Source organism: Arabidopsis lyrata (assembly GCF_000004255.2).
Source record: "Arabidopsis lyrata subsp. lyrata unplaced genomic scaffold ARALYscaffold_8, whole genome shotgun sequence".
In the NCBI taxonomy this organism is placed as follows: domain Eukaryota; kingdom Viridiplantae; phylum Streptophyta; class Magnoliopsida; order Brassicales; family Brassicaceae; genus Arabidopsis; species Arabidopsis lyrata.
This window is the reverse complement of record NW_003302548.1, coordinates 2067852-2088740: the sequence shown is the minus strand read 5'-3', so window position 1 is coordinate 2088740 and position 20889 is coordinate 2067852. Positions and strand designations below refer to the sequence as shown.

General features: G+C 32.5%; 3 protein-coding genes across 4 annotated transcripts; 2 read left to right on the top strand and 1 right to left on the bottom strand.

Annotated features, from left to right (window-relative positions):
• Nucleotides 1-6612: 6612 nt before the first annotated feature.
• On the top strand, nt 6613-11649 carry LOC9299569 (pectin acetylesterase 11). The gene is made up of 13 exons (XM_021030112.1): nt 6613-6781; nt 7974-8086; nt 9400-9482; nt 9596-9725; nt 9831-9910; nt 10018-10104; nt 10196-10320; nt 10424-10484; nt 10570-10623; nt 10706-10783; nt 10877-10982; nt 11070-11215; nt 11367-11649. The coding sequence occupies exons 2-13, from the start codon at nt 7975-7977 to the stop codon at nt 11478-11480; spliced, it is 1176 nt and encodes a 391-aa protein (XP_020885771.1). The 5' UTR covers nt 6613-6781; nt 7974; the 3' UTR covers nt 11481-11649.
• Nucleotides 11650-11710: 61 nt separating this feature from the next.
• LOC9301327 lies at nt 11711-14570 on the bottom strand. Its single transcript, XM_021030105.1, has 6 exons — nt 13828-14570; nt 12847-13749; nt 12560-12766; nt 12318-12466; nt 12100-12210; nt 11711-12015 (listed from the first exon to the last, which is right to left on the bottom strand). The coding sequence occupies exons 1-6, from the start codon at nt 14026-14028 to the stop codon at nt 11955-11957; spliced, it is 1632 nt and encodes a 543-aa protein (XP_020885764.1). The 5' UTR covers nt 14029-14570; the 3' UTR covers nt 11711-11954.
• Nucleotides 14571-15884: 1314 nt separating this feature from the next.
• On the top strand, nt 15885-19208 carry LOC9299568 (beta-amylase 8). Of its 2 annotated transcripts, none has more exons than XM_021015473.1 (10): nt 15885-16393; nt 16598-16819; nt 16916-16996; nt 17150-17353; nt 17471-17665; nt 17776-17940; nt 18038-18298; nt 18375-18587; nt 18675-18894; nt 18984-19208. In XM_021015473.1, the coding sequence occupies exons 1-10, from the start codon at nt 15929-15931 to the stop codon at nt 18998-19000; spliced, it is 2043 nt and encodes a 680-aa protein (XP_020871132.1). In that variant the 5' UTR covers nt 15885-15928; the 3' UTR covers nt 19001-19208. The 2 variants fall into 2 exon arrangements, with proteins under 2 accessions (XP_020871132.1, XP_002865252.1); XM_002865206.2 differs by having other exon boundaries at nt 16592-16819.
• Nucleotides 19209-20889: the final 1681 nt, after the last annotated feature.

The window sequence follows — 20889 nt, the reverse complement described above, 5'->3', positions numbered from 1 at the left end:
CATGATTGGTGGAGTTTTCTCAAGATCATGTGTAGAAGAACTCAAAAAGTGTATAGATGAACATATATTACCTGGGAATTGAGATTGGCATCCACTGCCTGAGCAATCACAGATGTCACATTTGGGACCAAGGGTGGGACATTGGTTTTGCATTTTGTGTTTTTTTCTTTCGTTAGAATTCACTTCTCAAGAGAATTGATAACCTTTTAAATGATTTTATTTTCACTTTACCTATTGATGATCATATATATATACTATAGAGAGCAAACATATATTGCGTTGCCTTATTATATATGTGGTGATAAGGAAGAGTTAATGGACTAAATCGTAAGTTTAAAGAGACGAATATTTTCGGTGCACAAAAAAAAAAAAAAAAAAGAAGACGAATATTTTTTCGCTATTTTTAGTTTAGACACAAATCGAAACATATAAACATCTTAAATTATGACATTATATTTGATACACCCTTATGACGTGAAATACAATAATAAATGCTTTTTTGGTCTCCAAAACAGTAAAATAGAAGTAAATTTAAGTTTCCATATTTTGAAACGTTTATAAAGTTAATTCGTTATAAGAAATAATGGTAAAATATCTTTCTATAACAAAAACATAATGATAAAATATCTTTATTATTAATATTCAGTTTACATATTGTCAAATATATTCGCACAAAAACAAACTTATAATTTTCATTCATTTTATCTCTTTTACATAAAAACACCATTAAAGAAAAAATATAACCAAAATAAAAAAGCATACTGTAAAAGATTATTGGTCAAAAAATAATTAATTACAATTAGGTTTTGCATAGAAAGTTGAAAATATCACTTGAAATGAGACAAAAAAAAATCGCAAAAGCATCAAGTGATAGGGAGGAAGTATTTATTAACCTTCATATTTCTTTTTCTTTTCATTTACTTTCACTAATCTTATTATAATAAATCACAAGTCACTTTTCTAAAAACTACATCTCTCTTTATTTGACAAGTGCCTTAAGTCTCAAATTCACTCCCTTTATTTTTCTAAACCAATTTATGACGGAAAAAATAAGAAAAAAAAAATTCACTTAAACGTATCAACTGCTTTATCCACCTCCCACGATCCCCATATTCTCCATTTCTCCTCTCTTCTTAACAAGGAAACGACATTATTTTGTAGAAACCTCAACATATTTTTTATTCCATTTACCTATAACCTCTTTCTGGTAAAAATAAATAAATTAAACTAAGGTTTTCTTCACGTTAACGTTTTGACCGTGCTTCACAACACTAATAATTAATAAATGACCTTCATGGAGCCTGGGGGAGTTGTAAGAATATTAAAACATAAAGGAAGGGGGTGGGGAAATTCCAAAATACATTTTTATCCAAATACGTGTTTAACCTTATAAAATCATAAACAAACTACTTTTCTATCAGTGTAAAACTTTATAAATACTTTATAAATGTACTCTATAAATACCTTTTAAATACTTGATAAATATATACCTTATAAAACCTTATATATATTTTGTAAAACTTTATAAATACCTTGTAAAACTTTATTAAATTTTATAAATTACATATAAAATTTTATAAATACTTAGATCGATTCTTTGAATAGTAGTAACCATCCACAAGTGTCTTATGAAACTTTATAAACTTTTCGGATTTAATGAGAGGTATTTTGAAAATAGACACATGAAGAAGCATTTTTGAAAATATACACACTAAAATGGGCATTTCTCAGAAATTCCCATCATAAAAATAGGATACAAATTGAGTATGTATCGACTAATCGATCAACCACCTTATTATACATATGTTACACCGAAACAAATACAAAGACGGATACAGAAAAAGACTATATCAAAATTTCTAAAAATGGATTTTTTTTCCGTCAAAATAACTTATATTAATTCGAAATATCGGCATACAAAATATTCACAATCCAAGGAGGCGGATCTGAAACTGCAGAGTAAAAACTAGATTGAGTGCTACCAAATTTGGCAAGACAATGAGTTACTTGATTACAAGAACGATTAACATAAACAAAACAAACGTCCTTAAACTTAGGCATCCAGAACTTGATATCTTCACATAATCCTCTAATAGATGCGTCCAATAAGCCATTATTGATGCTGTCCATTAATATCTTGCAATCGCCTTCAAAATATACTTTGGTAAAGCCACGAATCCACGTTTGTTACATTGAGGAGAGTAAAGCTTGTGCTTCTGCTTCCAAAGGTGAGCCTGTGACATTCAAACGTGATGAACCCCACGCTTTAGGTGCTCCGTTATGGTCCCGAATAATCCATCATCCATTTGTGTGATTAGTGTTGGCATCAAATGTAGCATCAAAATTGCATTTAACATAATCAAGAGGAGGTTTTGTCCAAGTTGGAACAATTGCCGGCATTTGGTCCAGGTCTCTGTTTAGTGTAAGTCTATATTCATGCCTTTCTAACCATTCCTTAATATCGGCTTTTACTTTCAAAGTAACTATAGAGGGGCTGCTTTCAAAGTAAAAAGTCACATTTCTAAAAATGGATACATCATAAATACGACAACTAAAATATATTCAAAATATACATAAGTTAAAATAGAAAAAAAAATTACTCATAACATAAAACTTTGTTTAGAATATTCCATAACATAAAAACAATTTATTACTTTCATATCTTAAAAATGACAAAATAAACTAATTATTAATGAGCAACTCATTTTCTAAATTTAGCATATTAAGTACCACTTCGAAAACTCCAAAAAAACCTCAATATGATATGCAAATTTCTTGTCTTTTGTTCATTTTAAGTAAAAAAAAAAATTGTTATCGTTTTCGTTTTTGCTAGGCCTGGGCATTCGGTACCCGTTCGGGTTCGGTTCTTTTTTTTCGGGTATCGGGTCTATTTGGATAGGGGGTCGAGACCCATTCGGGTATTCTAAAATTCGGTTCGGGTTCGGTTCGGGTTCGGGTCGGTTCAGATATTTTAATAAAAAAGCAAAATACCCGAAAATAACCAAAAATATCCGAAATATTTTCGGGTTTGGGTCGGGTTCGGGTTTTTTACTCGTATATACCCAAATCTAACCGAAATACCCAATTTCTCAAAAATACATTGGTTACTCTTTGCCCAAATATAACCAAAAATATCTAAAAATACTAAAATCACCCAAAAGAAAACTACATCATTAGTTACTTTTTAACCAAATATATCCAAATGTATCCGAATTACTCAAAAATACCTAGTATATTCGGATTTATGATTGTAATTTTAGGTATTTCGGATATTATAAGTATAAATATAACTAATATTTTAGATGTATATTTGTATTCGGGTACCCACGGGTATTGGATTCGGTTCGGGTTCGGTTCGGGTTTTTTTCGGGTAGGAGGTCTAGGAACCATTTGGGTATTTTTAAAAATCGGTTCGGGTTCGATTCGGATATTTTTTCGGGTTTTTCGGTTCGGCTATTCGGTTTCGGATATTTTGCCCAGGCCTAGTTTTTGCTTTGGTTATAACCATACGAAACTTAACTACATGACTTTCATTCATTGTGATTTAAAAAAAAATAGAGATAACTCAGGTGATCCTAAAGGCTTTCTAGGCCCAAAGACTAATCTTAGGGTTCGGGGAAACCATGTTAAATTGCTCGAACCCCGGTGGTCAATGCTACTCGAATCCAGGTGGCGGGAATTACCTTCTTTTACCACTGGACCAAGGCGACTTGTTAAAAAAAAAAAATTAACAAAATAGATTGATTATTAAAAAAGTTTGTTCATCAGTTTTCTCTAAAATCTGAAATTGTAAAGTTGAATGAATAGACAAATAGTTATAAGCATGGTAGGTTGGTAACCTTTAAATGTTGACAAGCATTGTCTGTGCAGTCACGATCTTCCCAAATAATCGATGATTTAACAAAAAAAATAGAAACGCGCAAGGAAGATCGAGCACATCCATTGTTTTTTTTTAGTTATTTTCTTTTGCATTAAAGTTTTTATTTTTCTTAAAAAGATAGTCAATGGTTGACAAAAAAAAAAAGATAGTCAATGATTTCTTAAATAAAATTGTTTTTTTAGTATGTATACTTGTTTATGTTCGCAATATATAGACGTCACAAAAGCTACATAAAAATATTACTAAAATAAATAGAAAATAATTTTATAAAATATATAAAAAAAATCATTTGATTGGGGCAAAATGAAATGTGTCTACAAAAGAAAATTTAGAGAGGAAGTCTAGAAGACCGAACAAAAGAGTCTGCCTTTAACTTACAACTTTAAGAAGTAGAATATATACAACTACACTTTTTTTTTTTTAACATCTGATACAACTACACTTCTTTTGTTTACAAAAACATTATAATATTTCGTAATTCTCTATTAATTAATTATATTTCTTATTTCATTTTTCTACAGTCATAATTTTCTATATCTATATTTTATTTAATTTATTTTGCAAATGTTCACTATATATAGTCATTTTTAATTACAAACATACCATACCTAGTTTATAAATTTTGAGAAATACCCTCTTACCATTATTTGAGAACTGTTTTTGATGAGCATCTCCTCTCCTTCAACCTTTTTTTTTTATCAGTAGAATACAATATATGAACTCAAATTTAGATGATAACACAAACATATATGCGTTGAACACAAACATATATAAGTAGATAATCAAGTGATGGTGGTTTTCTAAGTATTTTTCTTTGGCATATATAATATTTTACGGTATTTAATCATTTTTAGCCATTCAAAAACGTTTTAAGTAACAAAAAGAATCTGAATTCCTATACATTTCGGATGGTTAGTATGAAATTCAGATTTGCAATTTTCTAGATTAATATATATATATACACACTACATGTTGTGCTCCAACACATATTCAGATTATTTAAATAGAAACATCATGTGACATTATTCAAATAAATGTATCAAAGTCGTGACTCAAAAAGTCAAAAGTCAAAACCTATATGCTCTTGCTCTCTCTGTATTATTCGGTACTTGTATTATTAAACGCGTTTTCGGGTTTAGAGAAACAAACAATTTTAGATTGGCAAATTGTAATCGAGAGATCTTCCGGGCCACTTCCTTATCCCTTTCTCCTCCTACTCCTAGTCCCACGGACCCTACCTTCTTCTTACATCATTTAGTAATGATCTTTCCAAAATTCATTTATTTTTTTAGTTAGACATACTACATCAAGATTCATACTCCCTCTGTTCCTGAAAATTTGATGTTTTAGAGTTTACACATATATTAAGAAACAATCATGATTTAATCATTTAATAATTTTTTTTATTAAATATTTTTAATAATGTATGAACCAATAGTAATCTAAAACAGTTAATTATTTGTAATCATTACGCTTTGAAATCTACGATTTGTTAATATCAATTAATAAAAAATAAAATAAAAAGCTAGAAAATCAATCTTTGTTGAACAAACCTAAAACACTAGAATATCAAACTTTCAGCAAGATTCATACTAATTATAGACTTATCACCTATACATTAATCATTATGAGATATTTTTTCCTCTTTTATTGCAGTAGTCCGCTAAAACTATAGTAATAATATTAGTAAGATCCAAACAATTTAAATCTACCTTCATAATGAACATCTACCAACAGTATATCGACCTTCTCAATGACAAGAATATCTGGTTCTCTTATAAATATCAAAAATAAATATATATTCCTGTTTTGAAATTTTTATTGTTAAGAAACTAATTAAATATTCTATTTTACGGTCATAATTTAGTGTATTTTAAATTGCGAAACCGTTGACCAAAAAAAAAAAACTTGCACAGCCAGGATTATAGTTACAACTAGCTATTTAATGGTTTTTGACTTTTGCATCGAAATATCGTTCATTACAAAAAAAAAAAAAAAGATTTAGATCCGTTTAGTCCCAAATTCATACTTCTAAGCTCTAACATAATATTCTTTCAAGGAAAAAAAAAAATTTGAAATCCTAATCAAGTTATTGGAATACACAAAGTCAGAATAATATAAGTAAATTAGCATTAGGTCTTAACTCTTGGCATTCCGCATTAACTTGGTTCGGTGCATTTGGAGGAGGACCGACACAACACCACACGTGGCAAACATTATTTTCCATTTGCAGAAATAATACAATGTCATGTAATTTCAAAATTTAAAACTTTCAAGATAAATCATCTCAGCAGAATTGATATGGACATATTAGTACATCAGGTTTGTTAGATTCCGTCCAGACGTAAGTTTTGAGTTCGATATAGGTCATCGTCTACTGTACCTACTACTACGTAAATAAAAGAACAAGTTCTAGTCTCATAAATCACAACTAAATAAAAATATAATTCATTTTTCTGTTTATTTATTTTCTTATTTTTGATATTAAACTTTTAATGATAAATGAATCCATAAAACAATTTATACGTTAAATTAAATACTTTAAGGAATTAGATTAAATACGAAATATGAATAATAGTCATATTACTACGAAGGTAGTTTTCTTGAGAGTCTTTAACGTTGAATTCTCGTGACCTGGCAAATACATGAAAGAAAGAAACAAAAACTTTTATGCTTATTTTTATTAAATGAAAGCGAAAAAGGAAAAAAAAAAAAAAAAGGTTTTCTTTTCAACGTGTGGTATTCTGTATCCATCTATATAACAGAGAAGACATCAATGGCTTTCTTTGAACTTGTAAACCTTACTCTCGAAGACTCCTCTTTCACTCATTTTACCTTTCAAAAATAATTTCTACTCTTCTCTACGTGAATAAGAAGAATCTGAAGAGCCATTTTCTCAAGGTAAATCTTCTTCTTCTTCTTTTTTCCTAGAAATGAAGTCTCTATTAGAATTTGTTCAAATGAAGTTTTTGTTATTATTTCTTTGATATTTTCCAGTTCGTCCAAATTATTTTTAAGTATTATTCTTTCATGTTGATCTACGAGAGCTAAACTCAGATTTTCTTACTCAATCATAGCTTATTAGATATGTTTTGGAAAGTAGATAAGTTAATTGCGCGAGTCATTTCTTGATTTTAACCAAACTTTTAGTAGAATTACACTTACGGTCGTATAATCGTTATGGAAAAGATCTTGCAATGTTTTGGTTTCCATCCGATTACTGTCATTTTTCATTTGCAAGAAGTGATTTAATTTATTTTCCCCAATTAGTTGGCGGTCCAATAATCGTACTACAAAAATCTTGCAATTTTGGTTTCAACAAAATTGTTTTTGCATTTAAAATTATATTAGTCGTATTCTCATTATTTGCATGATTCTCATATTACCCCTCCCGACGCCATGAATTGCGGTCTGTTTAAGTTTGGCCGAGAAGGGTATTTTCGGATACACTCACATTTTAATTCATTCATTGTTCATAGAGCTACCACAGTACCATCTATATAGCATTTAAAACAAATGCAATCTGATACATATAGGGACGAAAGATTACTAATTGAATATTGCAACTAATCCTTTTCTAGATGTGTCTTGACTAATTTTATGACTTGTTCAGTTATTCCTATGATTTATATTTTTCGTACTTATAGTAATAATAATACAAATTATTATATTTTTCGGTGGACTACACCGACCGAGGTAAATAGTAATTACTACAGCCAACTAAACACACACATGGACTGGTCATTTTGTTCCCCGACTTTTTGGTGTCCCAATGGACCAATGGTGTTATTTTTTATGTAACATTTATTTTCTCAATTCAATAAGGTATTAGTTATTACTTCGATACAGAAAAAGAAAAAAGAAAAAAGTTAGCCTTATTTTAATTTAACACCATTTGCAAATTACACATGTACCATAACTTGAGATCCGATCACAGCTCTTAATCTCAGAACTTTCTATTAGAGCCAAATCCTCTACATTATTTGGGAATTAATTAACATTCTAATCGAATTTTCTATCATTATAAAATATGTTATCTCCAGACAAGATTATTTTAACTAATTTGTGAGTTATTTATTTATTTTTGTTACAGAATGGCGAGGCTAAAGCAATTGTGGTCAAGTTTTTTGGTGCTGGCCGTGGTGGTGATTGGGGCCAGAGCTGTGCCCATCACATATCTTGAATCCGCGGTAGCTAAAGGAGCTGGTAAGCAAGAACTTTTTCTCCTAAATGCTTAATTAGAAGTAACGTTTGAGCATGGATCATAGCCTCATAGGAATAGATAGAGAAAAATTGAATTAAACCGAATAAGGGGAACTAAATGAATTTTTTTTTAAACCGAATGAGAACTTTAACAAAAAAAACCGAAGGACCCCAAACTCAAAAGTCAAATTTTTCAACGTTTTAGTTTTTCAGAAAAGAGTTCGAGCATCTCCAGTTATGTTCTACATTTTGCTCCAAATTCTATATTTAGAGTAAAATCATCTTCATTGGTACACTAATTTGGAGCCACACTAATCATTTTTCTATTTTTGAAGCACAATTATTTTCTATAATTTACAAAGTACTCTCTCTATTTTAATATATTGTCATTTTATACCTAAACAAATTATATTATTTAATTTTATACTTACATAAATTAATATTAAAAACATAGCTACTAAATTATTTAAATTCTAAAATACAACAATAACATGTACTTATTAAATTAGATTATACAATGATATCACAAACAATAAATTATAAATACATGATTATAGCACCGAAAGTTAAAATATATATTAAAAAAAAAAACTCAAACAAACTTGCAGTTAAAGGAAAAACTTAACACAGCCTAAACTATTGATTGAATAATCCGGTAAGTCGCTTCTTGATCCATTAAGATTATCAAAATATTGACCGAATGAAATAGATGCCTACGAAGCTTGTTGATGATCAAGTCTTTTCTTTAAGATTTTTGCTTGTTGAGCTTAAATATATGATTCAAATATTTCGTATTTGTTTAAAACTAAATAAGTGGGTAGAATTTGTAAATTTAAAAAATAAAATATAATATATTCGGAATATTTATTTAGTATAAAAAATAGAGCCAATTTTGAAGCAAAAGTCCATTCTATATTTAAGATAATCCTAAATTTAGTGTAAAAATAGATCCAGTCATTGGAAATGGTCTTAAACCAAGTTCCTAAAAATCCAAAAATAATTTGGGTTTTTCTGTATCAATCCAAAAATAATTTGGATTATAAACCTTGTTTTTTGTGTTTAATCATGAGAATAATTTGAATTTTCGATCCATTTCAATTCCCAAATTGACTGATATCTATTTTTATTTAAAGTATTTATTTCGAGATAAATAGTTAAGAATCAAAAAAAAATTCTAAATTGTTTGGTATCGAAGTCATACCAAATTTAACTTTTCAAAAAAAAAAAAATTGTAGATAAAACCATTGTTATAACTAATTACTATGTTTATCAAAAAAAAAAAAAAAAAAAAAATCTAATTACTATATTCTTTGTAGTGTGTTTGGATGGTAGCGCACCAGCATACCATTTCGATAAGGGATCTGGCTCAGGAGCGAACAATTGGATCGTTCATATGGAAGTTAGTATTATTGTTTTATTTTTTGGCAGCTATTTCATTTAATTAATATTATCATAAATTATACAAAATATAATGATATTAATGAAGTATGAATATAATTATGTGAATATTAGGGAGGAGGATGGTGCACTGATATAGCTACATGCGTACAACGTAAAAGTACAATGAAGGGTTCTTCTAAGCTTATGAACAAAGACTTTGGTTTCTCTGGTATCTTGGGTGGCAAGCAAAGCACCAATCCAGGTTCTCAATTCTTTTTCTCTCTTATCATTTTGTCCAACGAATTAATGATTTGTTTTCTCATGTTTTTTATGCAATGAGACTGAACCGGATTTGGGTAATTTGCAGACTTTTACAATTGGAATAGAATCAAAGTTCGGTATTGTGATGGTTCATCTTTCACTGGCGATATTGAAGCTGTTGATCCGGTAATTCACTAGACCATTACCCTTAAACTTAACATTTAGATTGAATATTTTGGAACAATTTAGTTGAAATTCCATATTTTAACACTGGAATATTTGACTATTTTCAGACGAACAAGCTGTTCTTTCGCGGTGCTAGGGTTTGGCGGGCAGTGATCGATGATCTTATGGCTAAGGGAATGAGCAACGCTCAAAACGTATGTAAAATGAAAATTTCAAAAATGTGTATTTTAATTAGTGAATTTTTTAGTTGTTGGAATTTAAAATGTTTGGTTACATGAATTTCAGGCGATACTCTCTGGTTGTTCAGCTGGAGCATTGGCTGCGATTCTACATTGCGACCAGTTCAAGTCCATCCTCCCCAAAACGGCTAAGGTCAAATGTGTTTCTGACGCCGGTTACTTCATCCACGGGTAACATTCATAATATCTAAGGAGTCACACATAAAATTGCATAATTCAAATAGCATCCTAGAAAACAAAATAACAACCTTTGTTAATTTTGTGGTTTGAACAGTAAAGATATCACTGGAGGATCTTACATCCAATCGTACTACGCCAAAGTCGTAGCGACCCACGTACGATATATCTCTCTTTTCCGACCATATTTCTCTAGTATATTAGATGTATCCCATCGCGGCTAATCTTGATCACTATTTTCAGGGATCTGCAAAGAGTCTACCTGTTTCTTGCACCTCAAGTATGAAGCCCGAGTTGGTAAGTTTATTGAAAACATACTTGACATGATACATTTTTTTGAGTTCATTGCATCGTATAAACGTTGAACTGTTTTCTACAGTGTTTCTTCCCTCAATACGTTGCTCAGACCTTGCAAACACCGCTTTTCGTCATCAATGCTGCTTTCGATTCTTGGCAGGTTTGATTTTGTTCTTCTTATTATTTTTTCCGTAGAAATATCAACCCGAGAGATCGAGATATGATTTGGATTTGATCTGCCTGTTTCTTGCAGATCAAGAACGTTTTGGCGCCAACCTCTGTTGATAAAAGCAAAGCGTGGAAGACTTGTAAGCTTGATCTTAAGAAGTGTACGGCCGCTCAGCTTCAAACCGTTCAAGGTATGTTTTACCTTCACAGGGAATTGCTCAACAAATATGGTTTAATGTCTTTTTGACTAAACCAATTGGTTCATTATAATATCTCAGGGTATAGAGACCAAGTGTTGGCTGCGCTGGCACCGGTTCGATCTGACACAACGAGCGGATTGTTCTTAGACTCGTGCCACGCTCATTGCCAAGGTGGAAGCGCTGCCACTTGGTCCGGCGATGGAGGTCCTACAGTGGCGAATACGGTAATCACCTGATTTTCTTGTACAAAATAAATAATATGAAACTGATAAGAACATATACAACACAATGACACAAGTTCTAGTTACAAAATAACTACAGTTTTAGAAGAAACAAATTTAGTCAACTTATGTTTTGGGTCTATTGTTATTTCAGAAAATGGCTAAGGCTGTTGGAGATTGGTTCTTTGAAAGGAGTACTTTTCAGAACATAGACTGTTCATCGCTGAATTGCAACCCTACTTGTCCTGCAGTATCTACTGAAGACTAAATTTTATTTATTGATGTTTTAAAATTTGAAATAATTTATTCATCTTTGGAATATTTTTCTTGAAATTTAAAAGTACAATAATATAATTGATACAATTTCATTCGAATAAATAAAATCATTTGCCCTGTAATCATGTAAGCTATTTTATATTATCAATCTTTTTTTAATATGTTCTCAATCTTTTTATATAGCTACTACTAGCTTTGACCACATTGACAGAAGTTGCAATACAGAAACAAAGGTGCTCATGAAACACACAACAATAAATGGATTTACTTGATTTCTTACAGATATGCTGGATCAATTTGGTTCATAAGTTTACATCTTTTAAAGTATGAATTTTGTTTTCCAGTGTAAGCTACAAACAACAAGCAAAACACAACATTTTTGATTCAGTTGCAGGCACAAACCGATGAATGTTCCTGGTCTCTTGTAGAATCAAAATCTTTCAGCATTATGTCTATAAGACTGTAATCAATGTTGTTCCAATGATGGATCATGTCTACAAATATCTCCTCGACATAGCGGACACACTCTGCATCACCATAAAAAGATCATCAGATCATCTCATACACAAATTAGCTGTCACCAAACATCACATTAAATATCACATTCATACCTGTGAATCTCCTTGAGCCATTTATCCACACAGGTTTTGTGGAATTCATGATGACAAGGAAGTGTCCTTATAGTGTCGGCTTCTTCATATTCCACAAGGCATATGTAACATCTGAAAGAGTCCAGAAAAAAAATAGAAAACATGTTTAACCATAAGGCCTCAACTTTTGAGCATCACAATTGGCAAAAGAAAGATCTTAGAATTTAGTAGGCATTTACTGTGACGGATCCTCGCTTTGTGACTTGGTGTAAAGTTTTATCGGTAATAAATCCACAACGTCGTTAGGTGCAGGAACAGATCCTATAGATGATACTGATGGTTGTTGAGAGGATAAGACAACCGATTGCTGATGAATTTCATCAAGAACCTAAAATGAATACACTATAAACCCTTAGGATACAGGAGAAAGAAAGAGAGTGGCAAATAGCTGTTGATAAGAAGACCGAAGACATATATTTACCTCAAAGAGAGCTTCAGCTAGCAATACTATCCTCGAGATGCTAGCTCTTGCATTTGTTTCGTCGGTTGTTGCTGTTGTGGAGCCACGGTTAGTAACTGCACGGCATGTGCAACGACCTGCTTGGTCTTGACCTGATAAGACACAAGATCTATCATGATGGACTGCGACATTCTCAAACCGGCTTCCTAATCTTTGAAGAGCGCGAACCTGTGAAATTAGTTATATCAGTTAGTTAGATCTTGTGTTGAGCAGAAACATCAAGGAAGAGAGAATCAATGAGTTCAAACCTGCGATCTTATTCTCCTCCTCCTTTCAAGGAAATCTGATCTGTGTTCTAATAAACCTTGATACCTCCCTTCTCTCACAAGAGGAGCTGGTGTCTCGTGATCTTGAATGCCAAATAAGGTCCTTCGAATGCTAGAAGCGGATCGATTTAGTATAGACGTTGAAGTCACAGGAGCATCCTCTGCTGCTGCGGTTTCAGCAGAGAAGAGATCAGTATCTTCGTCTCCCCGATGTGGCGAGGGACGGAATGCGAAATCAGAGAGTGAAGATCGGCGAAGAACTCTGTCACGGAGTCTTCCAACACTCAGAGTTCTGCTAAATCTAACATTCCGATCAATGGAAGGCTCCCGAACTACATGTCTTCTATCAAGAATTCCAGCATAACTACTGTCCATACCATTAACTACTCTCGGAGAACGTAAGCTACCATCTTCCCCAAATCTCATGGCATCAATATCTCTAACTACATTGTCAATCACAGGAATTATCGGAGACTCAACTCTATCAATGAGCCTAATAGCAGATTCTGAAGGTGAAGTAACACCTTCTTCTTGACGAGAAGAAGAGACCGGATAAGTAGTGTTGAAAAATCTTGAGCTTGATGCTCTGGTAAGTCTAGAGCCTATGTTACCAGGGATGAATTTAAAATGCGAAAAAACTCGACCTGGAGTAGAAGATTCTTGAATCGAACCACTAACATTTCCCCTCTGTACATTGCTTACATTAGCTTCCTCTTCTTCTTCTTCTTCTTCTTCTTCAAGCTCAAGCTCATCACAATGTGTTTCGTTTTCAGATTTCTTCTCATCTTTCAATTCTTTATCATAGCAATCAGATGCATCTCTACTTGTCTCCATTCTACGCCGTGAAACACTTCCATGACTCTTCCTCATCCATCCATTACACACCTGAAAAAATCAAGACTCATGAATTTGACCTAATTTCATTAAGCAATGAAATTGCACAAAAAAAATCAAAAACCAGACCTGTTCATCATTATCATCGTCACTATCATGAGAAGTAGAAGATGAAGCAAGACAAGAAGAGTGAAGACCACAAAAAAGACTCTTTGATCTTCTCCTCCTTCCACCACCACTAGAAGACGACGGAGGAGGTTGAGCCACGTCAGAAACTTCTCTCGCTGCCAGCGACGAGCCTAGACATGATTTGCTCCGACCAGATCCCATCTTCTTCTCAAAAGCAAACAAATTTCTGCTAAAATTACATCATTGCCACAAGACCCACAAGTTTTTTCCCCATCTTCTTCAAATCCAGCAATCGAAGAAACCTCCAAGTCAAAATCTAAAGATCGAAACTTTTTCCTCAGATCTTTACATTGAAACCCCAATTCGTCATCGACAATGCAGAATCAAAAGCCCTAATTATTGAATCCCAGATCTGAAACTCGATCTTGAAGGGGGAAAATTTGGAAAAAGTACCTAGAAATCTGAAGTTTTTTTTAATGAAGCAACTAAGCTATGTGTGTTTTCTTTAACCAAAGAGAAATGCTTTGAAGAAAAGGAAAGAGTTTTTAGGTGATCGGAGTAATCGAAGAAGGAGACAAAGCACCTATCTGCGATAGAGAGAGAGACTTTTACGGGAAGAGTGTGTTTTGATGTTCGAACGAGAGGGAACAAAAAACCAAACTCCCATTTCTTTATTTTTCCACTTTTCTTTTTCTTCGAATTATTTTAACATTTTTTTCGTTTGAGTTCAAATTATTTTAATCTTTTTGCAATCATAATTGGACTTCATTGACGACTATAATTGAGAAAAAAAAAGTTTGAAATGGTCATTCAACATTGATCACTAGGTTGAAAAAAGTTGTAACCAAACAAAAATAAATATTTAAGTTATACTCAAAACTGAAGTTTGTTTACAAAGTTTTTTGGTTTTATCAATTGAGAATCGGATATATCAAAATCGAATTTGAACCAAAACCGAATTATAATTGGATTCGAATGACTTTAAAGAAGCAAAAGATATATTAAGAATGAATATAGCCGGAACACTAAATAAAAACAAACTAATAAATATAAATCAAAATTTTTTATGAAGTGATTGTTTTCATCATTTTACAATTTAGGTATAGTCGCAAGTCCGACCTAGAGGACAAGCGCATTATCCAACCGTTTTTGGCCACTAATTTATTTTATGTTTCTGAGGATCATTTTTTTTTTTTTTGATTATAGTTATATCTTAAGAGGCACAAAATTTTATTTTCACTAAAAATTGTTGTTTATTGAAATATTTAACACAATTTACATAATTTTGAAACTAACACTTTTTAAGATTTTGAATAACAGACAGAAAGAAGGCCAAAAAAAATTGATTCGCGCCACTATTTTTGTTCGATTGGCCGTGTATAGTCGATATAAAAACCAAACAAAAACAAATTTTAACGCATGAGTCGAATCAAATAAACGGAAGTTCATTAACATTTTATATATTTTTAATTATAATATTAAATTTTACCAAACCTACCTAAAATAAAAACCTGAATCAACCGAATTTACAATCTAAACCAAAATCAAATCGAAAGACAAATGTTATTCAGTTTAAAAAAAAAAATTTTTTTTTATAAAACCATAAAAAAGGATTAGAAACAAAAACGTAAAACACATTGTCTCATTCCTAATTCCTAACACTGATATCACTTTGGGTGTAAATGGTAGCCTAAAATTAATAAGCTAAAAGAATTGAATGGGTATTTATGTAATTTTTTATCATTTGAGATGAATAAGTTAGAAAAATGATTTAACACTTTCAACGTAAAAAATTGAAAATTTAATAAATTATATAGAAAATTTGTTCATCTCCTAATTCGCAGATTTCAACCCTTTTTTTTCAACTCAATTTTTTCAATTTGTTCATCTGTATGCAAGCCAGTTGCACCCTTTGTGAAAACTGGTTACATTGTCGATTGTTGACCCAAAAAAAAAGGGTTATATGGTCGATTTTGTTAATAAGAGACTTTTAACGTAATTAATCATAATTACCAACTTTCATTTGTAAATCCATAAAAGTTATATAAAAAAATCCCAAAATGTGAAACAGCAAAGAAGCGAACAACTTCAGGGCACAAAAATGCACACTCTCAACACCACCACCGGTTCGCAAGATCCGAATTTCGACCCGATTCCAGACCCGGATCAATTTCCCAACCGAAATCGCAACCTTCAACAATCTCGAAGGCCACGTGGCTTTGCCGCTGCGGCTGCAGCAGCGTCAATAGCTCCAACGGAAAACGATGTAAACAACGGAAACATCGCCGGAATCGGCGGTGGAGAAGGAAGCAGCAGCGGAGGAGGAGGAGGAGGAGGGAAAGGGAAGAGAGAAAGGGAAAAGGAAAAAGAGAGAACGAAACTTAGAGAAAGACATAGACGAGCAATCACAAGTAGAATGCTCGCCGGATTAAGACAGTACGGGAACTTTCCGTTACCGGCGCGTGCTGATATGAACGATGTAATCGCTGCTTTGGCTCGTGAAGCTGGTTGGAGTGTTGACGCCGACGGTACTACTTATCGGCAATCACATCAACCAAACAATGTGGTTCGAAACTTCGAAACTTTCAAGTTTCTTCATTTGAAATTTGGTGACTTTTTAAGTTAGGGTTTAGAGGAAAGCTGATAAGTTTGATCCCAAATATGTGTAGAAGCTCTTAAAGTTATTAGCTTTGTTCTGTTATTAATAATTAATGTAACATAGATAGTGTTAGATGAATCTTGATTGTTTCATGTTATTGGATAGGTGCAGTTTCCGACGAGATCTATTGAGAGTCCACTTTCTTCTAGTACATTGAAGAACTGTGCTAAGGCTGCACTTGAATGTCAGCAACATTCAGTTCTTAGAATCGATGAGAATCTTTCTCCTGTGTCTCTTGATTCTGTTGTTATTGCCGAGAGTGATCATCCCGGGAATGGAAGGTATACTGGTGCTAGTCCTATCACCTCGGTCGGATGTTTGGAAGCCAATCAGGTGAATGATAACAGTAAAGTTAAATTCATTGCCTTATTAGGAGAATTGACTTTGAGCTGGACATTGTTTCATCTAACCACTTTATTGTTTTTTCAGCTTATACAAGATGTTCATGCAGCAGAGCCACGTAATGACTTCACAGAGGGCTTTTATGTCCCTGTGTACGCCATGCTTCCAGTGAGCTTCTGATGAGAGAACTATGTGTTTTAAGTGTATATATATGGATGTTGCCCCCAAAAAAAAAAAATTGTATATATGGTCATAGTTTTTTTCCAGTTTTGCCGCCATCCTTAGTTTTCTTGCGCTAAAGTTCTGTACTTTGTCTTTCAGGTTGGCATTATAGACAGCTTTGGCCAGTTGGTTGATCCTGAAGGTGTAAGGCAAGAATTAAGTTACATGAAGTCATTAAATGTCGACGGAGTGGTAATAGATTGTTGGTGGGGAATAGTTGAAGGATGGAATCCTCAGAAATATGTATGGTCTGGCTATAGGGAGCTCTTTAACATTATCAGAGACTTCAAACTTAAACTACAGGTGTGAATATTTTTACTTGCAGAGCTTTTTCAAATACATCCTATGTGACTAAACTGTAACTATAAAGTAACGTCTTTTTCATAATATCTTAGCAATTAGTGTATGATTTATTTGAAGGTGGTGATGGCATTTCATGAATATGGAGGGAATGCATCTGGAAATGTTATGATCTCGTTGCCCCAGTGGGTTTTGGAAGTTGGAAAAGACAATCCAGACATATTTTTTACTGATCGTGAAGGAAGAAGGAGTTTCGAGTGTTTGAATTGGAGCATTGACAAGGAACGGGTATTGCATGGACGAACTGGTATAGAGGTACTTAAAGAACACTCATTACTCGGATATTGTTACGCATTTTGGTCTATTTCCTCCTCTTTGTACAGTCTAGATTCTTATTTCTTCCTTTTCAACACTTGATTATTCAGGTCTATTTTGATTTTATGAGAAGCTTCCGGTCAGAGTTTGATGACTTGTTTGTGGAAGGACTAATTGCTGCAGTTGAGATTGGTCTTGGAGCTTCTGGTGAACTAAAGTACCCATCTTTCCCAGAAAGGATGGGTTGGATTTATCCCGGTATTGGTGAGTTTCAGGTATTTTTCAGTGTGCTGAACTTTACTTCTAACTGATGACTAGTGAAGTTTGAGCTTACGTAGTTAACATATCAATTTACTATTTTTCCTATTGCAGTGTTATGACAAATATTCGCAGTTAAATCTGCAAAAGGAAGCAAAATCACGAGGATTCGCTTTCTGGGGTAAAGGACCAGAGAATGCTGGTCAATACAATTCTCAACCACATGAAACTGGGTTCTTCCAAGAAAGAGGTGAATATGACAGCTACTATGGCCGTTTCTTCCTAAATTGGTATTCGCAATTGCTAATCGGTCATGCTGAGAATGTTCTGTCTCTTGCAAATCTCGCGTTTGAGGAGACAAAGATTATTGTCAAGGTATAATCTTTTTGGCACTTATCCTTCAAAACCAGTGATGCCTATAAATGAGACTCATACACAAAAAACAATGCAGATACCGGCGATTTACTGGTCTTACAAGACAGCTAGTCATGCTGCTGAATTAACTGCAGGATACTATAACCCTTCAAACCGTGATGGGTACTCTCTTGTTTTCGAAACTTTGAAGAAGTATTCTGTGACTGCAAAGTTTGTGTGCCCTGGGCCACAAATGTCTCCGAATGCGCATGAAGAAGCATTAGCTGATCCAGAAGGCTTAAGTTGGCAGGTAATGACACTTTGTATTGATGACTATAGCTTTTCTTGCTTCTCTGCAAATGTAATCTAAACCCTAAAGTTTGGTTATTTGTGGCAGGTGATCAACGCAGCTTGGGATAAGGGACTTCTTATTGGCGGAGAGAATATGATAACTTGCTTCGATAGAGAAGGTTGTATGAGATTAATCGATATAGCTAAACCGAGGAACCATCCAGATAGCTATCACTTCTCCTTCTTCACATATCGTCAACCTTCTCCTCTGGTTCAAGGATCTACTTGCTTTCCAGATTTGGACTACTTCATAAAACGCATGCACGGTGAGATTTTATCCGCATACTTGATTGTGTCTTCCCCTTAGCTCCATTGTAAAATCTTTGTTCTTACAACTCTATTTGTTTCTTTGCAGGCGACATACAGAGATAAACAGTGTCTGGAACACAAAACAGATCACTAGAAGTTGCAGGGTTTTAGGATTCTTTAAGTAAGTATCTTTTGTTTAAAACTTCAAAATCTGTTTTGTCTTGTTTATTCTCCTCAAGGCCTATATTTAAGAAGATTGATCTTGTAATCTGTAAACCCATTAACACTTCACTAGTTGATGATGAACTAACTAATTAAACTCTTAAATGCATTCTAATCCCACTCACATAAAGCAGACACTTGTTTAGTTTTATTTTGAAAAATACAAGAAGGTACTAGTAGAGCCGAAAGTCGTACCTAATTAAGTTAAACCTTTTGACTAAGGAGGGGTTATTGGATCATTGATTTGAATAGAATTAGAAATCTCTATCACATTTGGAAATTCACACATAATCCACTGATTTTAAAATCAAACAATGTGGATTTGAAAATCAAATAAAGTTGATTTTAGAGTCAAATAAAATGGATTTGAAAATCATAGAAAATAGATAATAAAATTAAAACATGAAATTTTTTATGATAAACAAAATAACTTATCATGTTCTCATCTATGAACTCTGAATTGAATCACTCCACATGTTTGATGATCTTGTTTCTCTCCACTGATTGTTCTCTCCACACATATAGGAAGATATCAAAAAAGTCCATAATTTGGAAAAAAAAACCGTTCGTTACGATGCGGTTAAAGTGATTCACCAATTGGGGATGAAAGAAATCTTTGTTAGTATGTCTACTAATGAACGTCATGGTTGGATTAAGCGTAACATTATGGAATGTTAGATTAATTTTTTTTTGTTTTCTAGTATTGTTGGTTTTCTAGAATTTTTCCTCTAGTCTTATTTGGTTTCGAAAACCTTCCTTTGTTTTCTAGTATTTTTGATTTTTATTATATGATAAAAATATACTTTTATATGAAGGTGTTTCATGATTTTTGGTATTAGCAGTTTTTTTTTTTGTGATCGATATGCTTGAAAGTATTATACGAAGATGTTTCGTGATTTTTGTATTAGCAGTTTTTTTTCTTTTTGATATTCAAAACATTATGGAAAATAAAAACTACTAATATTTTTTTTTTTTTCAAATCCACCCAAATAACTAGGTGGAACCCAAGGATTTCAATCTCTCTATTTATAACTAAAACAGATTTTCAAATCCATTCAAATCCAATATGAAATCAAATCCATACTCAAATCTTCAATATTGAATAAGGGGTGATTTGAACTAGTATTTGTAAATCATAGAACCAATAACACATGATTTTTATAAAGATTTTAAAATCAATGATTGAATAACACATGATTTTAGTTAGATTTCCAATTCCATTCAAATCAATGATCCAATAAACCCCCCTAAATTGTTTTTAGAGAAACCTTTTTGACCATAATGCCCGAATCCTATTAAACTAATGATGTTATTAACTTTTGTTCAAAGTTACATCTTTCTTTCATCATTCAAAACGTATTCTGATAAAATCCAGATTTTTAAATCTTCCAACAGAATCTTTAAAGAACAAATAAAGAGGAAAAAAGGCAAAACATGTCCTTTGGCATTCAGTTTCAATATATACAATTCAGTCTTGGTCCATAAGAAGATAAATAAATAAGCATAAGAAATAGGGAAGGTTAACTACAAACAAAGCCTATATATTATACATATCCAAATGTGGGATAAATAGAAAAAAAATCCCAGAAATTTTCTCTAAGCCGAAACATTTTTCTAACGAATGGTACTAAAGCTTCCAATTTTTTGTTTTTTTTTTTTTCTCGTACAAAACCTCCAACTAATTAATTTTTTACAAATAAACTTATAAACCATTAAATTTGAGCGCAAGCAAGGTAAACTGTTCTTGACGACATTTAGTTTCTGAAATTCACATATATTAGTACCATGGG

Excerpts from the sequence above, each read along its gene's own strand:
- LOC9299569 (XM_021030112.1), top strand. The coding sequence starts at position 7,975 with ATGGCGAGGCTAAAGCAATTGTGGTCAAGTTTTTTGGTGCTGGCCGTG. Across the intron at positions 9,726-9,830 it reads CAAGCAAAGCACCAATCCAG|ACTTTTACAATTGGAATAGA; the intron begins GTTCTCAATTCT and ends GGTAATTTGCAG. Across the intron at positions 10,485-10,569 it reads CCAAAGTCGTAGCGACCCAC|GGATCTGCAAAGAGTCTACC; the intron begins GTACGATATATC and ends CACTATTTTCAG.
- LOC9301327 (XM_021030105.1), bottom strand. The coding sequence starts at position 14,028 with ATGGGATCTGGTCGGAGCAAATCATGTCTAGGCTCGTCGCTGGCAGCG. Across the intron at positions 13,750-13,827 it reads ACGATGATAATGATGAACAG|GTGTGTAATGGATGGATGAG; the intron begins GTCTGGTTTTTG and ends TGATTTTTTCAG. Across the intron at positions 12,467-12,559 it reads TAGCTGAAGCTCTCTTTGAG|GTTCTTGATGAAATTCATCA; the intron begins GTAAATATATGT and ends TATTCATTTTAG.
- LOC9299568 (XM_002865206.2), top strand. The coding sequence starts at position 15,929 with ATGCACACTCTCAACACCACCACCGGTTCGCAAGATCCGAATTTCGAC. Across the intron at positions 17,666-17,775 it reads ATGGACGAACTGGTATAGAG|GTCTATTTTGATTTTATGAG; the intron begins GTACTTAAAGAA and ends TTGATTATTCAG. Across the intron at positions 18,588-18,674 it reads CAGAAGGCTTAAGTTGGCAG|GTGATCAACGCAGCTTGGGA; the intron begins GTAATGACACTT and ends TATTTGTGGCAG.